Source organism: Pomacea canaliculata, linkage group LG2, assembly GCF_003073045.1.
Source record: "Pomacea canaliculata isolate SZHN2017 linkage group LG2, ASM307304v1, whole genome shotgun sequence".
Lineage (NCBI taxonomy): Eukaryota > Metazoa > Mollusca > Gastropoda > Architaenioglossa > Ampullariidae > Pomacea > Pomacea canaliculata.
The window spans coordinates 28893316-28910950 of record NC_037591.1 but is presented as its reverse complement, the minus strand read 5'-3'; the positions used below and the strand labels follow the sequence as shown (position 1 = coordinate 28910950).

The window sequence follows — 17635 nt, the reverse complement described above, 5'->3', positions numbered from 1 at the left end:
TTTGTATATTCTGTTACTGCGCTTTATCTTTGAATCTTTGAACGTTCTAGTGTTTATCTGTAAGGTATGGATTAACGAAATAAGCACAGAGTTAAAGGAAGAAACAAGCAGAGAGCTAAAGAAAGAAAACAACGAAACAAAAAAACAAAGAGTACAAAAAATAACAACAGAAAGATAAATTTAGAAGAGTAAGCGCATAACAACAAAGTACAAATAGCACGGAGGGAGAAAAGTTAACCATCACTTTTCCCTTTCCTTTCAACAATGCTTCTTTGTTTCAATAAATCAGACAAAATACGAAGCTAATCAGTGGCAGTTTCTTAAAAAAAAAAACTGAAGAAGGGAAAGGAACTTTCACTATTCCAGGTTCCGCTGCAGTATCCACCTGTTACACCTGACAGTCTTTGGTGCGCTTGGAAAGACATGATGTCTTTTGCTTTGCTTTGTTTTTGTTTTTTAATTAATTTTTTGTTTTGTTTTGGTTTTGGTTGCTTCAGACTCTATAGGCAGGTCTGAGACAGACTGTGTCAAGCCAGTAATCCCTCTGTAAAATTAGAAATATCAAATGACTAGCGCAGTCTGCGTTCCTAGGATCGTCATCTCTATCTGTATCGTGGTTAGCTTGTCAACATTTGGAGTTACCCTCCCTTCCCTTCTCCCAGCGAGAGCAACGTTTGCGAGGAAGGGAGAGAACTCGAGAACTCGCGATCTTTTCCACTTACACCTTCTGTATGGTGTCACAGTCGTGTTATTGGGATTCAAAAAAAAAAAAAAAAAACTTTCTAAAGTCTTCTTCAAGACTTCAGCCATTCGTTCCAGCCTTTTCTCTGCAAAAGATGTATAACAATATAGAACATCTCAATCACACAACGTTTTCTGTATTGACAGTTAGTATTCTGGGGCATTATAAAAATAAAATAACTAGACTTTATTCTCTCTTTCACTATTCCCCATCTCCCATCCCTGCTCAACCCCACCACAATACAAGATAATGGAAGGCACTCGTAGGTTATTGTCAATATGTCAGTAGTTGATGGACGTGTGTCACTTTTGACCCGCGTGTGTTGTCATAAATATCATAAACAACCGGGGACATGAACTCAGTATGACATGTGAACTTCATGTTAGATGAAAATCCCAAGTACAGTCTATAGACATAAAAATACGGCTACATACTTTTCCCTCTGTGTGCACATATGTACGTCGTGTTGTACGTACAGACGTGGGGATGGATGAATAGACGTACAAATAGGAAAATGCTCGCTACAAACTCATTACTAGAGAAACATAGTTTTGCGTTAAGTTTATTAAACAGGAAGCTAGGTTTTCCTTGTTAGTCTTATCGTTAAACAATATAATTTGTTGTTGTTGTTGTTGTTGTTGTTGTTGTTGTTGTTGTTGTTGTTGTCGGAAATTACGTTTCCGTTTTGCGCTTAATCTTCAAGAGGGTTTTCTTTTTTTCTAACACGGTTATACTGATCTTTGCTTTCAGATAGACAGTTGAAACGATGGGTTCATTGAATTCTATTCAGTGAGGCCCATTTCCACTCAGGAAATCACGCCGGAAGTGACGTGTGTGGGGTCAACATGTGGCTCCGGTACCCGTCGGACTCATCCTCCAGGACATGGCACCCGGCTGTTTCCACCCAACGTCACGAAGCTGGAGCCAGCGACTGACCAGAACGCCGAGCGGGGGATGGGAGTCCAATTTTCCGAAAACCATAAAATGTTAGGAGGTTCCGAGGCCACTGGTCTGGCTGCTAACAATATCTTTGTGACTGGATGTGAGCTGGTCAGACTGTTTCCACTAAACTGTGCAGGAAAAGATGAAAAAGGCTTTCGGTGTTGTTTTAGTAGAGCAAGTAAATAAGTGGCAAGCTGATTGTGTCTACTTTCGATTCCCTGTCATTCTGTTATCTGAAGTGTCCCCCCTCCCTTGTCTAATTTTTTTCGTTTTAAATACATTTGCCACTTCATGTGACTGATCAGGAACCTCACCCCCTCGCCCTGGCATCACACTCCCATCCTGAAATTTCCACTTTGGAGGAATCACTTTCCTTACAAACCAGAACAAAAAGACGCCGATCACAGATGATCGAAGTCTGCATTGGAAATCCTTCAATGTGTTGCTGCTTAGCTTCTTCAGTCCCAGACACAAGAGAAAGGGAGAGGAAGTCATATAACCAATGTGAAGGACACGTGCTGTGTAATATTTCTAGTCTTCCAGAATGCGATAACGAATATCCAAAAATGGAGGCTAGTGTTATACCTAGGTTCATGAATACTAAATACGCCAGTTACTCGAGTGCCTTACCAGAAAACCATGGACGAAAATGGATATATTTCCTGATTTCCATAAAACTCAATCTTTGCATGTGTGGAATGACTATATCACCATCGCACTTTGATTGGGATAATGCAATCAGCATGAACTCCATCCAGATGAGTCACGCGACATTTTACTGAAGTGACGCCATCAGTGGGTTGAACCCACGGTCATTATGTCACGTGACTTCTCCTTGTGGCATTTACCTTCATTACTGAAAATAGTTCTCTGCATTAAAGGAGGCAAAAGTTTTGATGCCTCAGCCCCCAGCTTCCTCCCCAAGATTGTTGTGAGATCCATGATGGCTGTCGTGAGTTCACCTTTATCTAATCCCGAAAAGCGATATTCTATATAAAAACAATTTTATTCGAAAATAATTTGAAAACAAACTATTGACGACAGCCCTGTGAAGGGAAAAACTCATCTTGTGTGCAGAAATTCGTTTTACGGTGTACTTCAGTCTGCCATGTTCATGATGGTCTTCTGACCTCCTTGTTAGTCCAGTTGTCTTCTGATCATTTATTTTAGATGATGCTTGATATAAATATGTCCATCAACAATCATACAGACTTTTTTTTTACACTAATTCTCTCATCTGAACGATTCTTGTGAGAAAAGTGTTTTTCTGTACAATAAATATGTGCCTTTGTGTATGTTCATCTTCGTGTGTGTGTACGTGTGAGACGGGTGGTTGAGGAGACCACGTGCATGCGTGTGTGTGGCTGATGGTGCACGATCCAAGCCCAACTGGTCTGATGAGATTCTTTCTTTATTTTGCCTTATTAATGTTTACGTATTGAAGGTGTTTTTGCCATTACTAACCAGCAACGACACTAGATGAAATGTTCCCATCCCTCCCCCACATTTCCTCAAGAAGACCTGGCTGAACCCAGTCAGTCTCTAAATTCACGTTTAGAGAAGTTGTTTGCTTTTACACAGGAAACAAATCCTGGAAAAGAGTTGTTTGTGATGATCATTTGTGCCCTCTGCCCCTGACTTGCTCAAAATGAAAGAAAGAAGGAAAGTTGTGCGTCTTTACGAGGGTTTTCATATTTTATTTACACACAAATAAGGTTTGAAAAAGGAATTTTTTCCAGAGAATGTTTTTGCTTACCACTGCAAATAAATATATTTAGGTTTCATAAATGTCCCTTTCAAGTTGCTTGCATGTACAACGAATACCCTAAATTTTATTAAATAAGAAACTAACCAAAGTGAAAATTAATCGATTATATTTATCAACATTTTAGTTAACGTGCTTCGTTTTAGCTTTCACAAACAAATGGTGAGCAAAACAATCCGAAAATAGGTGTTATAACCCAAGCCGGGTTACAAGTTAATACAGTATTTTATTTGCTCTTTTTTGTGTCCTAAGCTTTAATATATTACAATGCATTTTATTATTTGCGAGAGATTAAAATAAAATTACTTTGAAGGGAAATTGGAGACTGTCATTTCCCGCTGAACTCACCTCTTTTCTTGTTTTCTCTCTAAGAATTATTTTTCAAAGTTTCATTATCGCGAGTCCCATAATTAGAAATGTTTTAATATTACGAGCTCCGCACTCAGAAATGTATCTGTTTGCCAGGCTGAATCATGTACAATCAAATTAATTACTTACTGATGCCTACTCTCAACGAATGCATTATTTCTCTTTGTTAGTAACACGCTGCATGTAGGGTCAGCTGTACTTTATGTCTCCGTCGATACATTATTATGACAGTACATGACCCTGAGCTAAATATCATCTGATTTTATATGAACTGCGTGAATTTTTATATGAAATATACTGGCAGGATTGCTCCAATGATACAGAGAAAAGGGACCTAATAAGTGCCTTGATGTTCATTACAAATGATTCAGAGTATACAGAAATGCTGTACCCTTGACAGTTGATGCAGATGTAGACATGTTGTATCCTTCACGTGCATTAACAATAAGGCAAACTATTCAGACATGTTCTATCCTGTAATTTATTTTTACGCTGGATATTCAACGAGCAGTCTATGCGATTTTGTATTCATTGGAACATGCTAGTCTTCATGCAGTCCACGTGTCGGCAGATTGAAAACAGAACTATTCTGATATATCATAAATAAAATCACTATGTACTGCATTTTGTGTGAACCTGACTGGTTGCATTCATGTGCAGTTTGTTCACGGTGCGTGAACTTGACTGACTGTATGTGTGTGCGCGCGCGCGCGAGTATTCGTTATATATTAACCATATTGTATTAACTGACCATTGCACAGTCACACAAAATCAAGTTTACTTTACACTGCAGCTGATTTTTATTCAAGCAAAAATCTCTCTTTCTCTCTGTTATATAGACAGGCATGTAAATAGTTTTTACATCGTCCTTCTCTTACAAAAGATCTAGTAACAAGTACCTGTAAACATTCTTGATATTGCTAATGCTTAGTCACTTCAGTTCGTCCGAAGGCACACCTCTTTGCATGAGTAAAGCGGTAATTCTGGTGGTGTGTGTGCTGGCTGTGAAGAGACAGAACGACTGTGGAAAAAAATAAAGGGACATAAAAACAGTCAAATAACACAGCATGCAAAAAAGGATGAGTTCACTTTGGTGGAGAAAATAGTCCCAGACACTAAATAAACAAAGCAACGAATAAAACCCACGAACGGGAATTGAGAAGAGAGCGCGAGCAAGAAAGAAATAAAAAAAACCGTATTTTTTTTAACCACTAAAGCACAAAATCAGTCTGATGCTGTAAACATACCGATATACTAAAGCAGCAGTTTAGTAAGATCCGTAATGAGTAATAATAAGTAATGAGTCTTGGCGTTCATCGACAATGAAATGTATAATTAACAATGTGGAGAGAGAAAGAGAACTCATGGCAGAATTGTTCCAGCTGATTCTAGCAGCAGTAGGCAAATCTTAAAATTACGAATATGCCTTGCAGCTTGGGAGTACCAGGGGGGAGTAACTCGGTGCACAGGATCCAGTAGCGCGAGGTGTTGAACGGGGAAATTAAAACAGCAGGAATCCACTTTGCCCCCGCGCCGGTGCACACTTGTCATAAGTCATCATCTACCGATATGCCGGTGACTGCGGCAATGTAGGCCCTTTCCAAAAAGCGTCTCCCGGGGAAATGATTTAGCATCGCATGCAATCGCAGTGTTTCGTTTGTACCTGGATGGTAGAGGTGTATCCATATTATGTTTACCTTCCTGAAGGAGTATATAATTCTACAGCATCTATAACTGAACTTAATTCACCCAGAATCTCTGGGTCTCTCTCTCTCTTTTTTTCTTTTCTTTTTTTTTCGTTTTCTCTTCCCCTCCGGCTAAATTACAACTCCTTAGAGGTCGCGGTAGCACGGTGATCCAACACCGTTTAAAGCCAAATGATCTGGGGGGCAAGGCAAATTCGGCCATAATTCTCCAAAGCCTATCGGGAGTTGTCTCCCCTGCTGGCAGACTGCGTGTATCTGTCCTCACAAGGTGGGTGGCGCTAGTTACGCAGTTTTTTGCCAAAGATTATTGGCTCTGATTTGGCTTGTCTGTGTTCCTGATAGCGCAGAGGGAGGAAAACGAAAAGCCGACGGAGCGAATCTTCGCTGACTCCGTTCCGCAAAGTACAGACAAGGTTTCCGGTTTCCAGTGGGGGGTTGTTTCCCCTCCTCTAATTCCTCATTTTCGTGATTTAGCGCATGAAAGGTTGGTACGGTGTGCACCGAAGGAAAAAGTGAGTAGGTGCTGAGTTACTAAGGGAGGGAATCTTTTCAAGCATAGATGAAACGACCCCCACTTTGCGCTCCTTGCGATAACTTTATTCCCATTGGATTCCACATAAATATCCATAAACGATCCTGACGCTGTCCGTAAGGGAAGAAGCCAGACTTCGGATTCGTGTAGTTTAGAGAATGTGTGTGTGAGAGAGAAAGAGAGAGAGAGAAAGAGAGAGAGAGAGAGCGGAATTGGAAGGTGACCGTACATGAAACAGCGGGTATTCCTTTGACTCGTAGATTCTCCGTCCTGACATCTTGGCGTGTTAAAACGAAGAAAACCCATGGTAAAAATGGCGAAATGTCAGCGAAATCAAAATGTGTCTGCAATTTCAAAAAATCATCATGATTTTCTCTCCATCACATAAAAATCAAAGAAGCTTAACCATTATGGTGATAAGGGAAAATAATCAGCAGTTAATTGAAAAGTTGAAAGTGGTAATAGGGAGAGACCACAGGCAATGAAATAGTCCAACATGACTATCAAGAGATACCAGTAAGGAGTAAAGGAAAACAAAGATCACTAAATTAAAAAGAAAATAGATGATTTCAAAAGAAACGAAGTGGAAATGATGACCACATGAAACGGCCAGTCCACTGTTTTCTTCCTCTGTCCGCCTTGACCTGGGCGATGGTCTTCCTTCAGACTATCTTTGTGAATGACGGCCTGTGGACTATGTCGAGCCATCTGGCCAACCAGAAAAGCCTACGCCTCTATTCTGTTAACAGAAAAGTTACTGTTACTTTTCTGCTACCAAAGGGTTCTTGGTAGCCCACCAGGAAGGTGACCGTGTTTCTTACATTATGGTTAGTCTTGTATTCCAGGTAGGAGATTCGGAGAAATTTCCTAAGGCACCTGGTTTTTTCCTTTTCTTTGTATCAGCAGGCAGAGTCCATGGTTCGTGTTCATATAGCTGAGTGGGAACTACGTTCAGTTCTTGGTAGTAAATCTCGGTGTTACTGTGTCAAATCATGTTTAGTTTGGCTGTTGCTTCTGCCATTCAAGTACTATGAAGTCTTGAAGAAGGTTGACTACGAAATACAACACTGAATGGACTCACAATATGATCCAGAGGCAACATTGGGGTGCTGATATAACTGGCAAAATTCTAAGCACTTTCCCTGGACGTGAAAAAATTGGTATTGGCAGGTCTAGATCCATTGCCACCCCAAACAACACCCCTTTTAAAACTATGAAAAGTAGATTACCTACTTGCTATTCTAAATGGATGCATGAAAATGTGTTTAGCTTCTGAACTCAACAGCACATCATCCTGCATCCTTACTATCATCGTCGTCATCATATTCATCATCATTCTCAGTGTTTTCTTCTCCTCAACCTTTATTGCTCACTAGCCAATAAGATTTCTTTCCTGCTGCTCCCGCTACGAAAGAGCGATACACGCGAGATTTACAATTTGTTTTCACCGGGAAAGAGAACCATCACAAGATTTGTATTCATTTTTACGCCTTCTTTCAGCCTTATCTTGATCCACAGACTTAGTATATATACGCAAAGTCTATATTCGATATTCAGATCCGACAGATTTGTTATTTTTTAAAGATGAGCTTTCATGACATTTACTCTTATCACATTTTTATTCAGCTCGCAGTGCGTGCGAAATGAATGAATGAATGTTATGTGATGGCAGCGCGATTTTTTCTTTCTTTCTCCGTAATCGGACGGAGGACGTGAATCAGATTATGAATGTTCGCATGTGGAAAAGAGAAATGAGACAACAAGGAATGGGAAAGCGTGAGCAGTGAGGGGCTGGCGAACAAAGAGCAACCGAAGGTCGTGGACCTAAAGCGATGGCGTGATAGAAGTGGCGTCCTGTCGAGTACTGTCAGGAAAGGGAAGCAAACTTCATCAAAGGGAGCCAACTTCATCTGACTCTCCGCAGCCCTCCAGCTTTGTTCTCGAGATGAGCGGCTGCCTTTTCGTGTATAGCGCTTTCAGAAACTTTGGTCTTACCCGTGTAAACACCATTCTCGACAGAAGCTGCTGGGCGAGCGCAAGAGTCGACTCGGTGCAAGTCGTCCTGCCAACGCGCAGGCAATTACGAGTCGGCGCTGGCTTGGTGGAGCTCTCCATGTCATTAGGGCACAGATGCGCATGCGTGCTGAGCGTGGGCCGTGTCCTAACATGCCGCCACTTCACTAATATCCCATCTGTCTCGAGCCTCGCATGTTCGGCAGGCATCCGCATTCCCTGGCGTCAAGGCCTGAAGTCAGGCTGGTGAGGTCTACTCACCACGCGCCATTTTTCTTGCAGTCGTAGGCATGCGAGGCGCGGGGGTAGCGGAGGTGGAGGTTGGTAGTTAGGAGGACTATGGAGGACAATTAAATGGTCAGTTTGGTTAAGGTATTGTCTAACGATCAACTATAATTATCGGAAGAAGACCGATCGACCAATAGAACGCACGAACGAAGAAGTGGTGTACTGTGGTCGGTTCATTCTGCCTAAGACAGTATAAACTTCTTCTTTTCCATCTTAATGTCTGAAAAATTAGGTTTCCCTGCTGGTCTGAAAGAGCTATGAAACCATGTCCCTCGCTCTTTTGAGCCATGTAGAGCGTCCTGACCCGAGCATAGTGGACTGTGTACCTGCAACCACGTATCGCCTACCTTGACCACACGATAACAAACCTATACCTGTACAGCATAGAGTAAAAATAATAATTAAATTGAACATAAAAGCAAAAGGGGAAGACCATCAAAATTTGTCATCATATTTGTTTAGTTTCAGTACAGTTTATCAAATCTCACTAAAACCCGATGTCCAATGACTGATTCCTAATTTTAACATGTATATTTCCAATTTCTTAATTAGTTTATTTTTATAGTAACATTAGTTCTAATTAACCCAACCGTATCGGGGAGGTAGTGAAAGATAAACATGATTTTGTACAAATTTATATTTATATGACTCTACATAGACACACAGAGACCGTAAGACAGCTGACTGCGACGCTTCTAAAGAGGACTTCCCGCTGAGGTACACTAGAGAGTGCTTGAGAGACAACTAATGTTGTTTTCAAAATAATGCCATTTAATGCCAAGCCTTCCGAGTCGGCAGCAGGCAGTGAGCAGCGAGCTTCTGTCATGTAAGAATGCTATAAAGCGCGCCCGGGTGGGCGAAGAGAGACAGGGTAGCGCTGAGTCGAGTGTAAGTGAAGAAATTTGTTACCGTTTGAGTGCTCGTAGATTGTATTGCCAAACTCACACGACAGTAGTTTCTGAACACCGATATTTGTCTTCCTTCTCTCTTGCCTTATCGCTCACTACTCTTATCTTTCGTCTATTCGTCCGTCAGTCTGTCTGTCTTGCTTTGTCAGTTTGTTTTGATATATATATATGATCTAAAATTTATTTGTTATTTATTTTATTATTATTGGTATTAAAGTGTTTAGTGTCGGCGTAAATTAAGTCGAAAGGAAAGTAAAGGAAATACACAGCCGAAAGAAGAGAAATGAGTACAGGAGTCCAAGTGGAAACGTCGAATGAATGAGGGAAGGAGAAAAAAAAAACCAACAACAACGAACGACTAAAACCTGATTAAATTAATGTATAGAAAATTATTTTTATTGCCCCTATATTTTCGATAATTAAAACGTGTAAGTTGTTGAGTTCCTAATAATCCTGACCCGCATCCTGCTGAAGGAAAGAAAATTAAAAAAACACAAGAAGAAAGGAAAGCATTTGCAGTGCACCCGGTGTACCTGCCGCCCTCAGCCTTGTGTCAGCTGCCATGACATCACAGATGAGGTGGTTCTGCACGCGGGGCCGAAGATTATCTTTTCGTGACACGCTAATCCTTCCAATCCCACTAATCCTGCCACTGGCGGGCGCCAGCATCGCGAGGTACGACTGACATCTTGAACGTTTCACAGGAGCAGGCGGTGCTACAGTTGTGTCCTCCTGTATAGATGGTACCAAGAACTCTCTCCCCCTCTCTTTCTCACTCACTCTTTCCCTCTCTCTCTCCCCTCTCTCACTCACTCCCCCTCTCTCTTTGTTACTCTCTCTTTGTTACTCTCTCCCTCTCTCTCTCCCCCTATCTTTCCCTCCCTATCTTTACCTCCCTCTCTCTTCCTACCTCTCTCCGTTTCCCATACCCTCCTTCCCCTTCTCTTTACTCATAGACTTCGCAATTATACTTTGTTGTTTTAATAACTGAATAACCGTAAACTGAAATCAAACAGGAAATGTGCTAAACTTGAAAAACGCTGGCACCAATGGAACAGACGTTAAATATTACAACCTTCACTACTTCCTTGCAATTAAAGTGGCCGCTCCCCACTAGCAAAAACAATCTTCAGAGGAACTTGCAAAAAATCAACATTGTTTTGGTGTCAGTGAAGTAATCGCTCAAGCTCGGTAATCAGAGGGATTTTGTGACAAAGAAGAAAGCACCGAAAGCCTCTTTCTCGTTAATCTACTTCTTACCTAGTACTTGTTGTATCTTATCTACTTCTCGTCACTTATTTACTTCTTTTTATGTCAAACTTATTTTGCCAGAGACCTTCTCAGCTATCAGAGAAACCTGTTTTCTCAACTTCATGTGCTTTTATAAACACAACTTAAAATCATATTTTACAAGTATATTTGGGGGGCTTTTGTGGGAACAATATTCAATTAACACACTCATAAAGCCTCCTCTAGTCAAATTATATCAATGTCTTACTAGTTTGCTGTAACCAAGGTTTCTTATTGAAATATGAAATTATTTGAAGCAGAAGATTTTGCATAGTGATGAGATAAATGTGATATGAAATGACACAACGTTTCAACTTCTTTACTCAAAGATGAGAGATAAGGTAGTAGAGAAACAATGTATGTGCACTAGAAAGTGTATCAACACAACTTCATTTATTTTCATTTTTCTAATCGTTTAGAAGGTCGCAGTGTGTTTTTCGATCTTTTTAATTTGTTTGTCTCCTTCTGTATGCGTATTTTTATGCATTTATATATTTGTTTTCTCTAGAATATAAAGGTAGTGGAAGGTGATTGGTTTTTGTTTTTTATTGCTGTTGTTTTGTGTTGTTGTTGTTGTTGTTGTTGTTGTTGTTGTTGTTGTTTTGTTTGTTTTTAGGGGAGGAGGCGATAGTAAACTCCACGCTGACAGTGAACGACATTCACATTCTTGTCCCTCAGTATATTTTTCAGGGGACAGCTTGCTCCCCTTCGCCCTTCCCCCCAGGTTCCTACGCCCCTGATGGGGTATGTTTGCGCTCGCGCGTGCGCGTGTGTGCTTCTGTATTTGTATGTATGTGCGAATAGTTAGGTAGTTGTACTTTTTGTTTATATCTAGATAGCCGTATAACAGCTGAGATTCAAAAGAATATGCCCACAAATTATTTCTTATCGGAACATTCATTGCCGGCGTTTGTTTTTGGTGGTTCCTGCATGAACCCCTCTTGTCCGCTCCAAGACAAAGGGGTCGCCGTTAGTGGAGATCAAGAGAGGGCGTTGCGTGATTTTGTCAGAGATTTCGGTTTCCTGAAAGAGTACTTCAGTGAAGGGAAGCCAGCATTGAACGCGCCTGAGTGCACTATATTTACAATCTCCTTAATCCAGGCCAGTGTCCGCACTTACACCAATCTGTTTGATGCGTGGCGCATCCTCGGGTTATCCAAATAAGTCTGTTTTCGTTCCGTTTAAATCCGAGTCGATGTTTTCGGCCCACCCGACACAGGGGCAGGAAACGATAGCGTGCCTAGCGACGGCTGCGTGCACATGTCGTTGAGCTCGACGAGCGAAAGTCATCCCAGGAAAATACACAGCTCCTCGCCTCCACCTTCAAGTCCGCGGCTGGCGGCGAATCGTTGTCGTTCTTGCCGATTGGCAGATAAATAATCACCGTTTTAACGACGACAAACACGCCTTCTCGTTGTTTCTTGTGAAGTGGCCGCCATTTTGAAACGATGACACTGCCGGCAACTGAACACACCTGGAGGACGAAGTCATTCAGAGCAGGAGCGCCTCCGACAGACAGCTGAGAGGATCGGCAGCAGACTCTTCTCCGGCCAGGACAGTTTGTAGACCTGTCAATCTGTCATGAAGAGAGCTGGGGCTGGGGGCGTGGGCTGGAGGGGAACAGGAATTTAAACTGTTTGATTGACCGTCTCAAAAAAATGTTATAGTGTTACCTCTCACACATAGGTACACATCACCATTTTCTCTCTCTGGCTAGAATTTTTCAGCTGTAAATAAGAGCATGTAATATACAGCCCAGCCTGTCAGCCGAGGTACCGCCTGAATTCTTTACTTCTTTCTACCAACGGTTCCACTGTTTGTTCTTTGTTCATGGTGCCTGTACCCATGTTCCTAAACTGCAACGGTTCCTTAAAAAAAAAAAAAAAAGATTTAAACCCATTTCAAAGTTTATCTGTCTTAATCGTACTGAATGCAGTCTGTTCCCCATCGACACTGCACCTAGAGATGCAATAGTAGCAGGAGGAGTGCAAGGAGGGGATGGAAGCAAAAGATGGGATAGTTGTTGCTGTTGCTGTTGTTGTTGATGACGAAGATCATATTTAACAGCACTCGCAACATGTTTATTCTTAAGTTTTTCTTCTCACAAGCTTCAGGAACTTTGTCGAAATGCCTGTGTCTGCCACTAGACCAGAGATTCTCAACCTTATTCGCGACTGTACTTCCAAAGGATGAAAGCATGTCCGCGGGTACCCCTCGAACGTAAGCTCGCGCATAAAAGAACTTATTATCATATTCAAAGAATAATTATGTCGCTGCGTACCCCTGCATAACCATTGCCTTACCCCGAGGGGTACACGTACCACCGGTTAAGAACCGTTGCGCTAGACTGCCCTTGAGACACGAAACTCTGTGATGAGAAGTGAACTGTGAACGAGCTAAAAATTTGTAGATGGGAAAAAAATTCTTTTGAACACAGCTTCGTTTGCTGTCGTCGTACAAGTAATTTAGCTTTTTAATTACCGTATAAGTTTTCTTTTCATTTCCCCATGAAGTCAAAATGGGTGTAAGCACACACGGAGGACGCCCTGTGGCAGACCCGTTACGCAGATACCCTGTCTTTTCCAGGTTGAGCGTTTGAACAGAACTTTATTAGAGGAGAGTTAGCTGGAGGGGACGTAACCGCGCCATAACGACATCCCGTAAATCCGTCAGTGTTTCGCAAAGGAGGACACGGTCTGGCTAAGAAAAGCAAACAAGGGAGGAAAAAATAAAAGCACTCCTTTCGACGGTGGAAGGAGACTAGAGCTACAGTGCTGCTGGGACGGTTGTGAAAACAAGGCTGTGGAAAGCAAACACACTATGAAAACATGGAACAGATTTTTTCCCATCATCCCACTTGATGTAGTAAGTTATTTTTTGGTATCACGGAAATCTAACTTAACGTAGCTATAAAAAAACATTCCTTTTTGCAGTAGGAAGAATAATTAAAAAAACGAGAGGACTAGGAAACTTCAATGACTACAAAGTGCCTGCCTGACAGTTTTAGATTATTTTGTTTCTGCACTGAAAACCGCTCCCGTGACGACGAAATAATTTAACCATTTTCATATTATTTTCTAATAATCTCGTTTTCATTTTCTCACTCCCTCGTCTTCTCGACCACTGTCTGCCTAGCTGTTTGTCTATCTCTTTCATCTTTCCTTTCTGCCTGCCTTCCTTCCTTCTTTCCTCTGCCATTTAAAGGAAAGAATTATAAAGAAAAAATCGATTCTTTTCTCTTTTAACGTTTTTAATTTAGTTAACCAATATCTCTCAAGCACTTCTTGTCAACCTGATACAGCAGCAAAGAGTTTTCCACTTAACAGCTGGCCCACTTGGCAACTAGCAGACAGCTAGCCAAGCAGACGCTAGCCAATCCTCGTTTGAAGTAATTCACGGCAGGGTCGACACATTCGCACTGCAACAGTTTGCGCTGATTGTGGTTTAAATTTTTTACAAATCTGTCAGAAGTTTAAACCTGCTTTGATCTTGGAGCGAAACGTCCTCGGGCTGTCACTCGGCTTGGTTAGTCAAGCAGAAAAGCAACACGCAGGAAGACTTTTTAAGACTCCTCATCTATCCAGCTTTGCTAGCACCAGCTCATAAATTCACGGAGAGTTAAAAGTTTTGAAGCTGCTAACCGTTTCTGGGCTCGTAATGAGCAACTGTGGAAGCATGTCAGTCCACCCCGAGAGGCACACCCTACTGCTCTGTGAATGAGTAGTTGTTGGTCAGGCTTTTCTCTTTGGTAAGAGTTTGAATGTTATCAGTGTCTGTCTAAGTGTTTAAGTTCCTTTTAAGTTTTTGTTTATTCCACGAGGGAATTTCCAAACTGAGAATTGCACTCTATGGACTCTATAACTGCGATTTTGCTTTAAGTGTCTTAACATGCAATGAAAAGAAAGAGACTGCGATTTTTCCTGCTTCAATATTATCAACAACAACATTATTTAAGAAATTTAAAAAAAAAGTAATACTTAGGACATTAACAAAAATTTCATCTGTGTGCGCCTCAAAAATCTCATCATGTTAGAATGACACACCAGTGTTAATATACCTACAAGCAAAGTCACACAGCAAGTGGGAAAGAAAAGTAATGTTACCGGGCTACACACTTTACTACATCCCTCTTCAATTAATTCAGGGCAACATCCAATATTTCTTGGTTTAACATTTGCAGCGTGCAGCACATTATACAATTCAGGATGCTGATAACCAGGGTTTAAAAATGTGTTTATACAGATTCCTCGACTTTGATCAGATGAGAAGATACAGCGCCAGCTCCGCTGTGTTGTGGAAGCCACAAGAGAGATTAGCAGGCTAAACAACTTCTGTTTTCCTCTGGTGGGATTCCAACGGTGTGTCAATCACACCGCTCTGTCCTTTAATTAGGGTTATATCAGCCCCGCACTTGACAAGTGCCTCGGGATCTATAGCCTCCTTCTTTATCCGATCCCTGTTTGTTGGAGTGTTTCTTTGCGCGTGCGTCTGCTTCTTGTTAGCGCGTGCAGGAAGCATTCGTGCCGTCTCACAAGCTTCCGCTTAATCTGCGACTCGCATGTTTATAAACAGAAGATGCTCTGTTAGGAAGCAGCCGACCCGACTGTCATCATCGCCAGGGGAAAGAACTCCCGTCGCAGTTTTTGGCAACCGATAAACACCAATCAGCCACTATCGGGGCAAAGGTCGATCGGCCTGCGAAAAGTTCTCGGGAGTAAGATCACCCTCCAGCACCACCACCACCACCTCCTACCACCGCGACCACTAGGAGCGGGAGGATGAAGAGGGACTGGTGTTTCACGCCGTCAGCAGTGAAGTCTGTATCACAGTATCCTCCGTGCGGAGCGAAAGGAAACATCCAGGCCAACAGTTGACGTGTTTATCAACCATCTCCTGGCCAGGCCTTGGACAGAAGGAATGGCCTGTCGTGTGCTGCAAGTATTTTTCGGACAGGATAGACTCACACCACACAATCGTCTAAACGCGTGTGGAGGAACATAACAATTCTTTTGTTAAATATTTTTAATGACGATTATAATTATCCTCCAAGTCGACGTCATTATAGTATTTGTTTTCTTTCGCGCTTGCGTGTGTGTGTTTTTACCACGAAGGAAAAATTCGCTCTAATTTTAAAAAAATGGGAGAAGGACGGAGTACACTTCCAATTCCATAACATTTCAAGCTTTTTTTCTTCTCTCTCTCAAGGGCTACAAGAAGTTGAAGTATGTTTTACTTGCTTCAGCAAAAGTTCGCTCCCTTGCCTGACGGCGAGTTATCGCACGCAATCCGCTGCTGTCCTCATCGCCTGTCAACAACAGCAAGCCCTCAGCACTCGGGTACACATTTTATCTACTTTTATCGTGACACAATCAGGCTGACACATCGTGATGTGACGACAGGCAAAGCTCCAATACAAGTTCCTCAAACCAGATAGCGCTGGTGACAAACCAAGAAGAGATATAAACTAAATGATTGTTAAGATGTTCCTCTTTTGAAGAACGGGAATGGTATATTAGAAAGAAGAGTTTCTGAAGAAAAAAAAGTCTGCAGACAGGTGCACTGTTAAGAAAACTGAACAGGTGCACTTGCAGAGGGAAAAATCTCAAGTTTCAAATAGCTTTCAATGGCTTTCTCTTTCTCCTGAACACTCTGTACAAGTCCAGCAGACAGTCCACGATAAATATTTCATTAAATTTTCATTGATAGATTTTTGTCCATGTTCCGAAGAACAAAAAAATTCGAGATTCCATTTATTCAGGGTTTTTTTTTTTTCGCCTAATTCCTGCAACATTTTAAGCCAGTATAGATATCGGTCTTTTGTTGTTTCTTTCTCTTTCTCTCGTTCTTTTTGGAATGAATACCGGGGGGTTGTCATCAACATGCATGCATCAACATCTGCATGCAAGAAACAAAAGGATGTTGAAAGTGTCGTGTGATAGCTTTGTTCTGTCGCTCTTTATTTTGTGAATATTTTGTATCACATTAAGTTCATTTTAAAATAATAACTCCAAAAATATGAGTACATGATAATGCTTACTTTTCAGGATATCAACATTCAAACATCGATATTCTCACCTGTTACCAAGAAAGCAGAAGAAAATACCCGCTACAAAGGAGAGCTCCTTTATTTGTAAGTGGTATTTGTAATAGCGAGTGTGGCTCAGTTCAGTAAATCTATTGATATCTTTGAGTCAGATGAAGAAACAACTCAGGTTGTGTTCAAGAAGCGATGTTTGTCCAGAAAACGAAACAGCTGAATTTGGAATACAGCCGTGCATATTTAGACTTTATAAGTGACTGGATAGCAATCGCTTTTGAACTGTTTTGAGCAAATTCCTGCCTACCGTGTGGGAACGAAGTTCGTATGGCACTTTTGAACAAAGCAGAAATCTGTATATACAGATCACTAAACAATGTTAATCCACTGGCGTTGGTAATCAGTCTCTTTAGGAAATGACAATGAGAACAAACTTAATCTGAGTGTTGAAGTGAGCATTCAGCAACAGCACATTGTGACCTGGTCTGTTCTCTTTCATCGAGGATTGCATCTTTCTCTTCAAGTTCATGCAAACGACAATATTTTTAGAAATACCGTTCCTCACTTTCTGTTTTCTTGACAAATCCAAGAGTGATTAAGAGATAAACCTTAGTATAATATTTCTCGTGCCTTTTCGTCATAAAATACCACTGCAATATGTTTGTTAATACTTTATGCTCTGCTTCAAGCGATTTTTATTTTTTAGCTGAGCGCTCGGGTTAGCCTTTAAGTGTTCTGATGACGCTGTTAAAATGGTTGTCCCTGCATTTGTGATGCCCGGGTCGCGGCGCATGTGGCGCTCACCATTATGACCATTCGTCTGATGGTCACATGTATGTATTTGTACAAGAACATTTTTTTTTTTTAGAAACTGGATGCTACTGAAGGGCGCTTTAAGAAGTCCACAATCGTGGCAGCAGTTTACTCAAAAATTTAATAGATGCAAGTCGACAAATTTGAAAAATTTATATATATTCCCTGACCGCCCTGATGTAATGTATTCAAGCCACATTGTCATTCACTGAATAGTCCAATAGTTCCTC

The 17635-nt window shown here is 41.4% G+C and overlaps 1 protein-coding gene across 2 annotated transcripts in view; it reads left to right on the top strand.

The window, feature by feature from the left end:
* Positions 1-4442, top strand: part of LOC112557726 (forkhead box protein G1-like) — a 29238-nt gene extending 24796 nt beyond the window's left edge. Inside the window, exon 2 of one of the 2 annotated variants that reach the window (XM_025227729.1) lies at positions 1497-4442. In XM_025227729.1, the coding sequence (XP_025083514.1) occupies positions 1497-1521 (25 nt within the window). In that variant the 3' untranslated portion in view covers positions 1522-4442. Of the gene's footprint in view, positions 1-1492 lie in introns of both variants that reach the window. The other variant, XM_025227730.1, reaches the window with a different exon arrangement.
* Positions 4443-17635: the final 13193 nt, after the last annotated feature.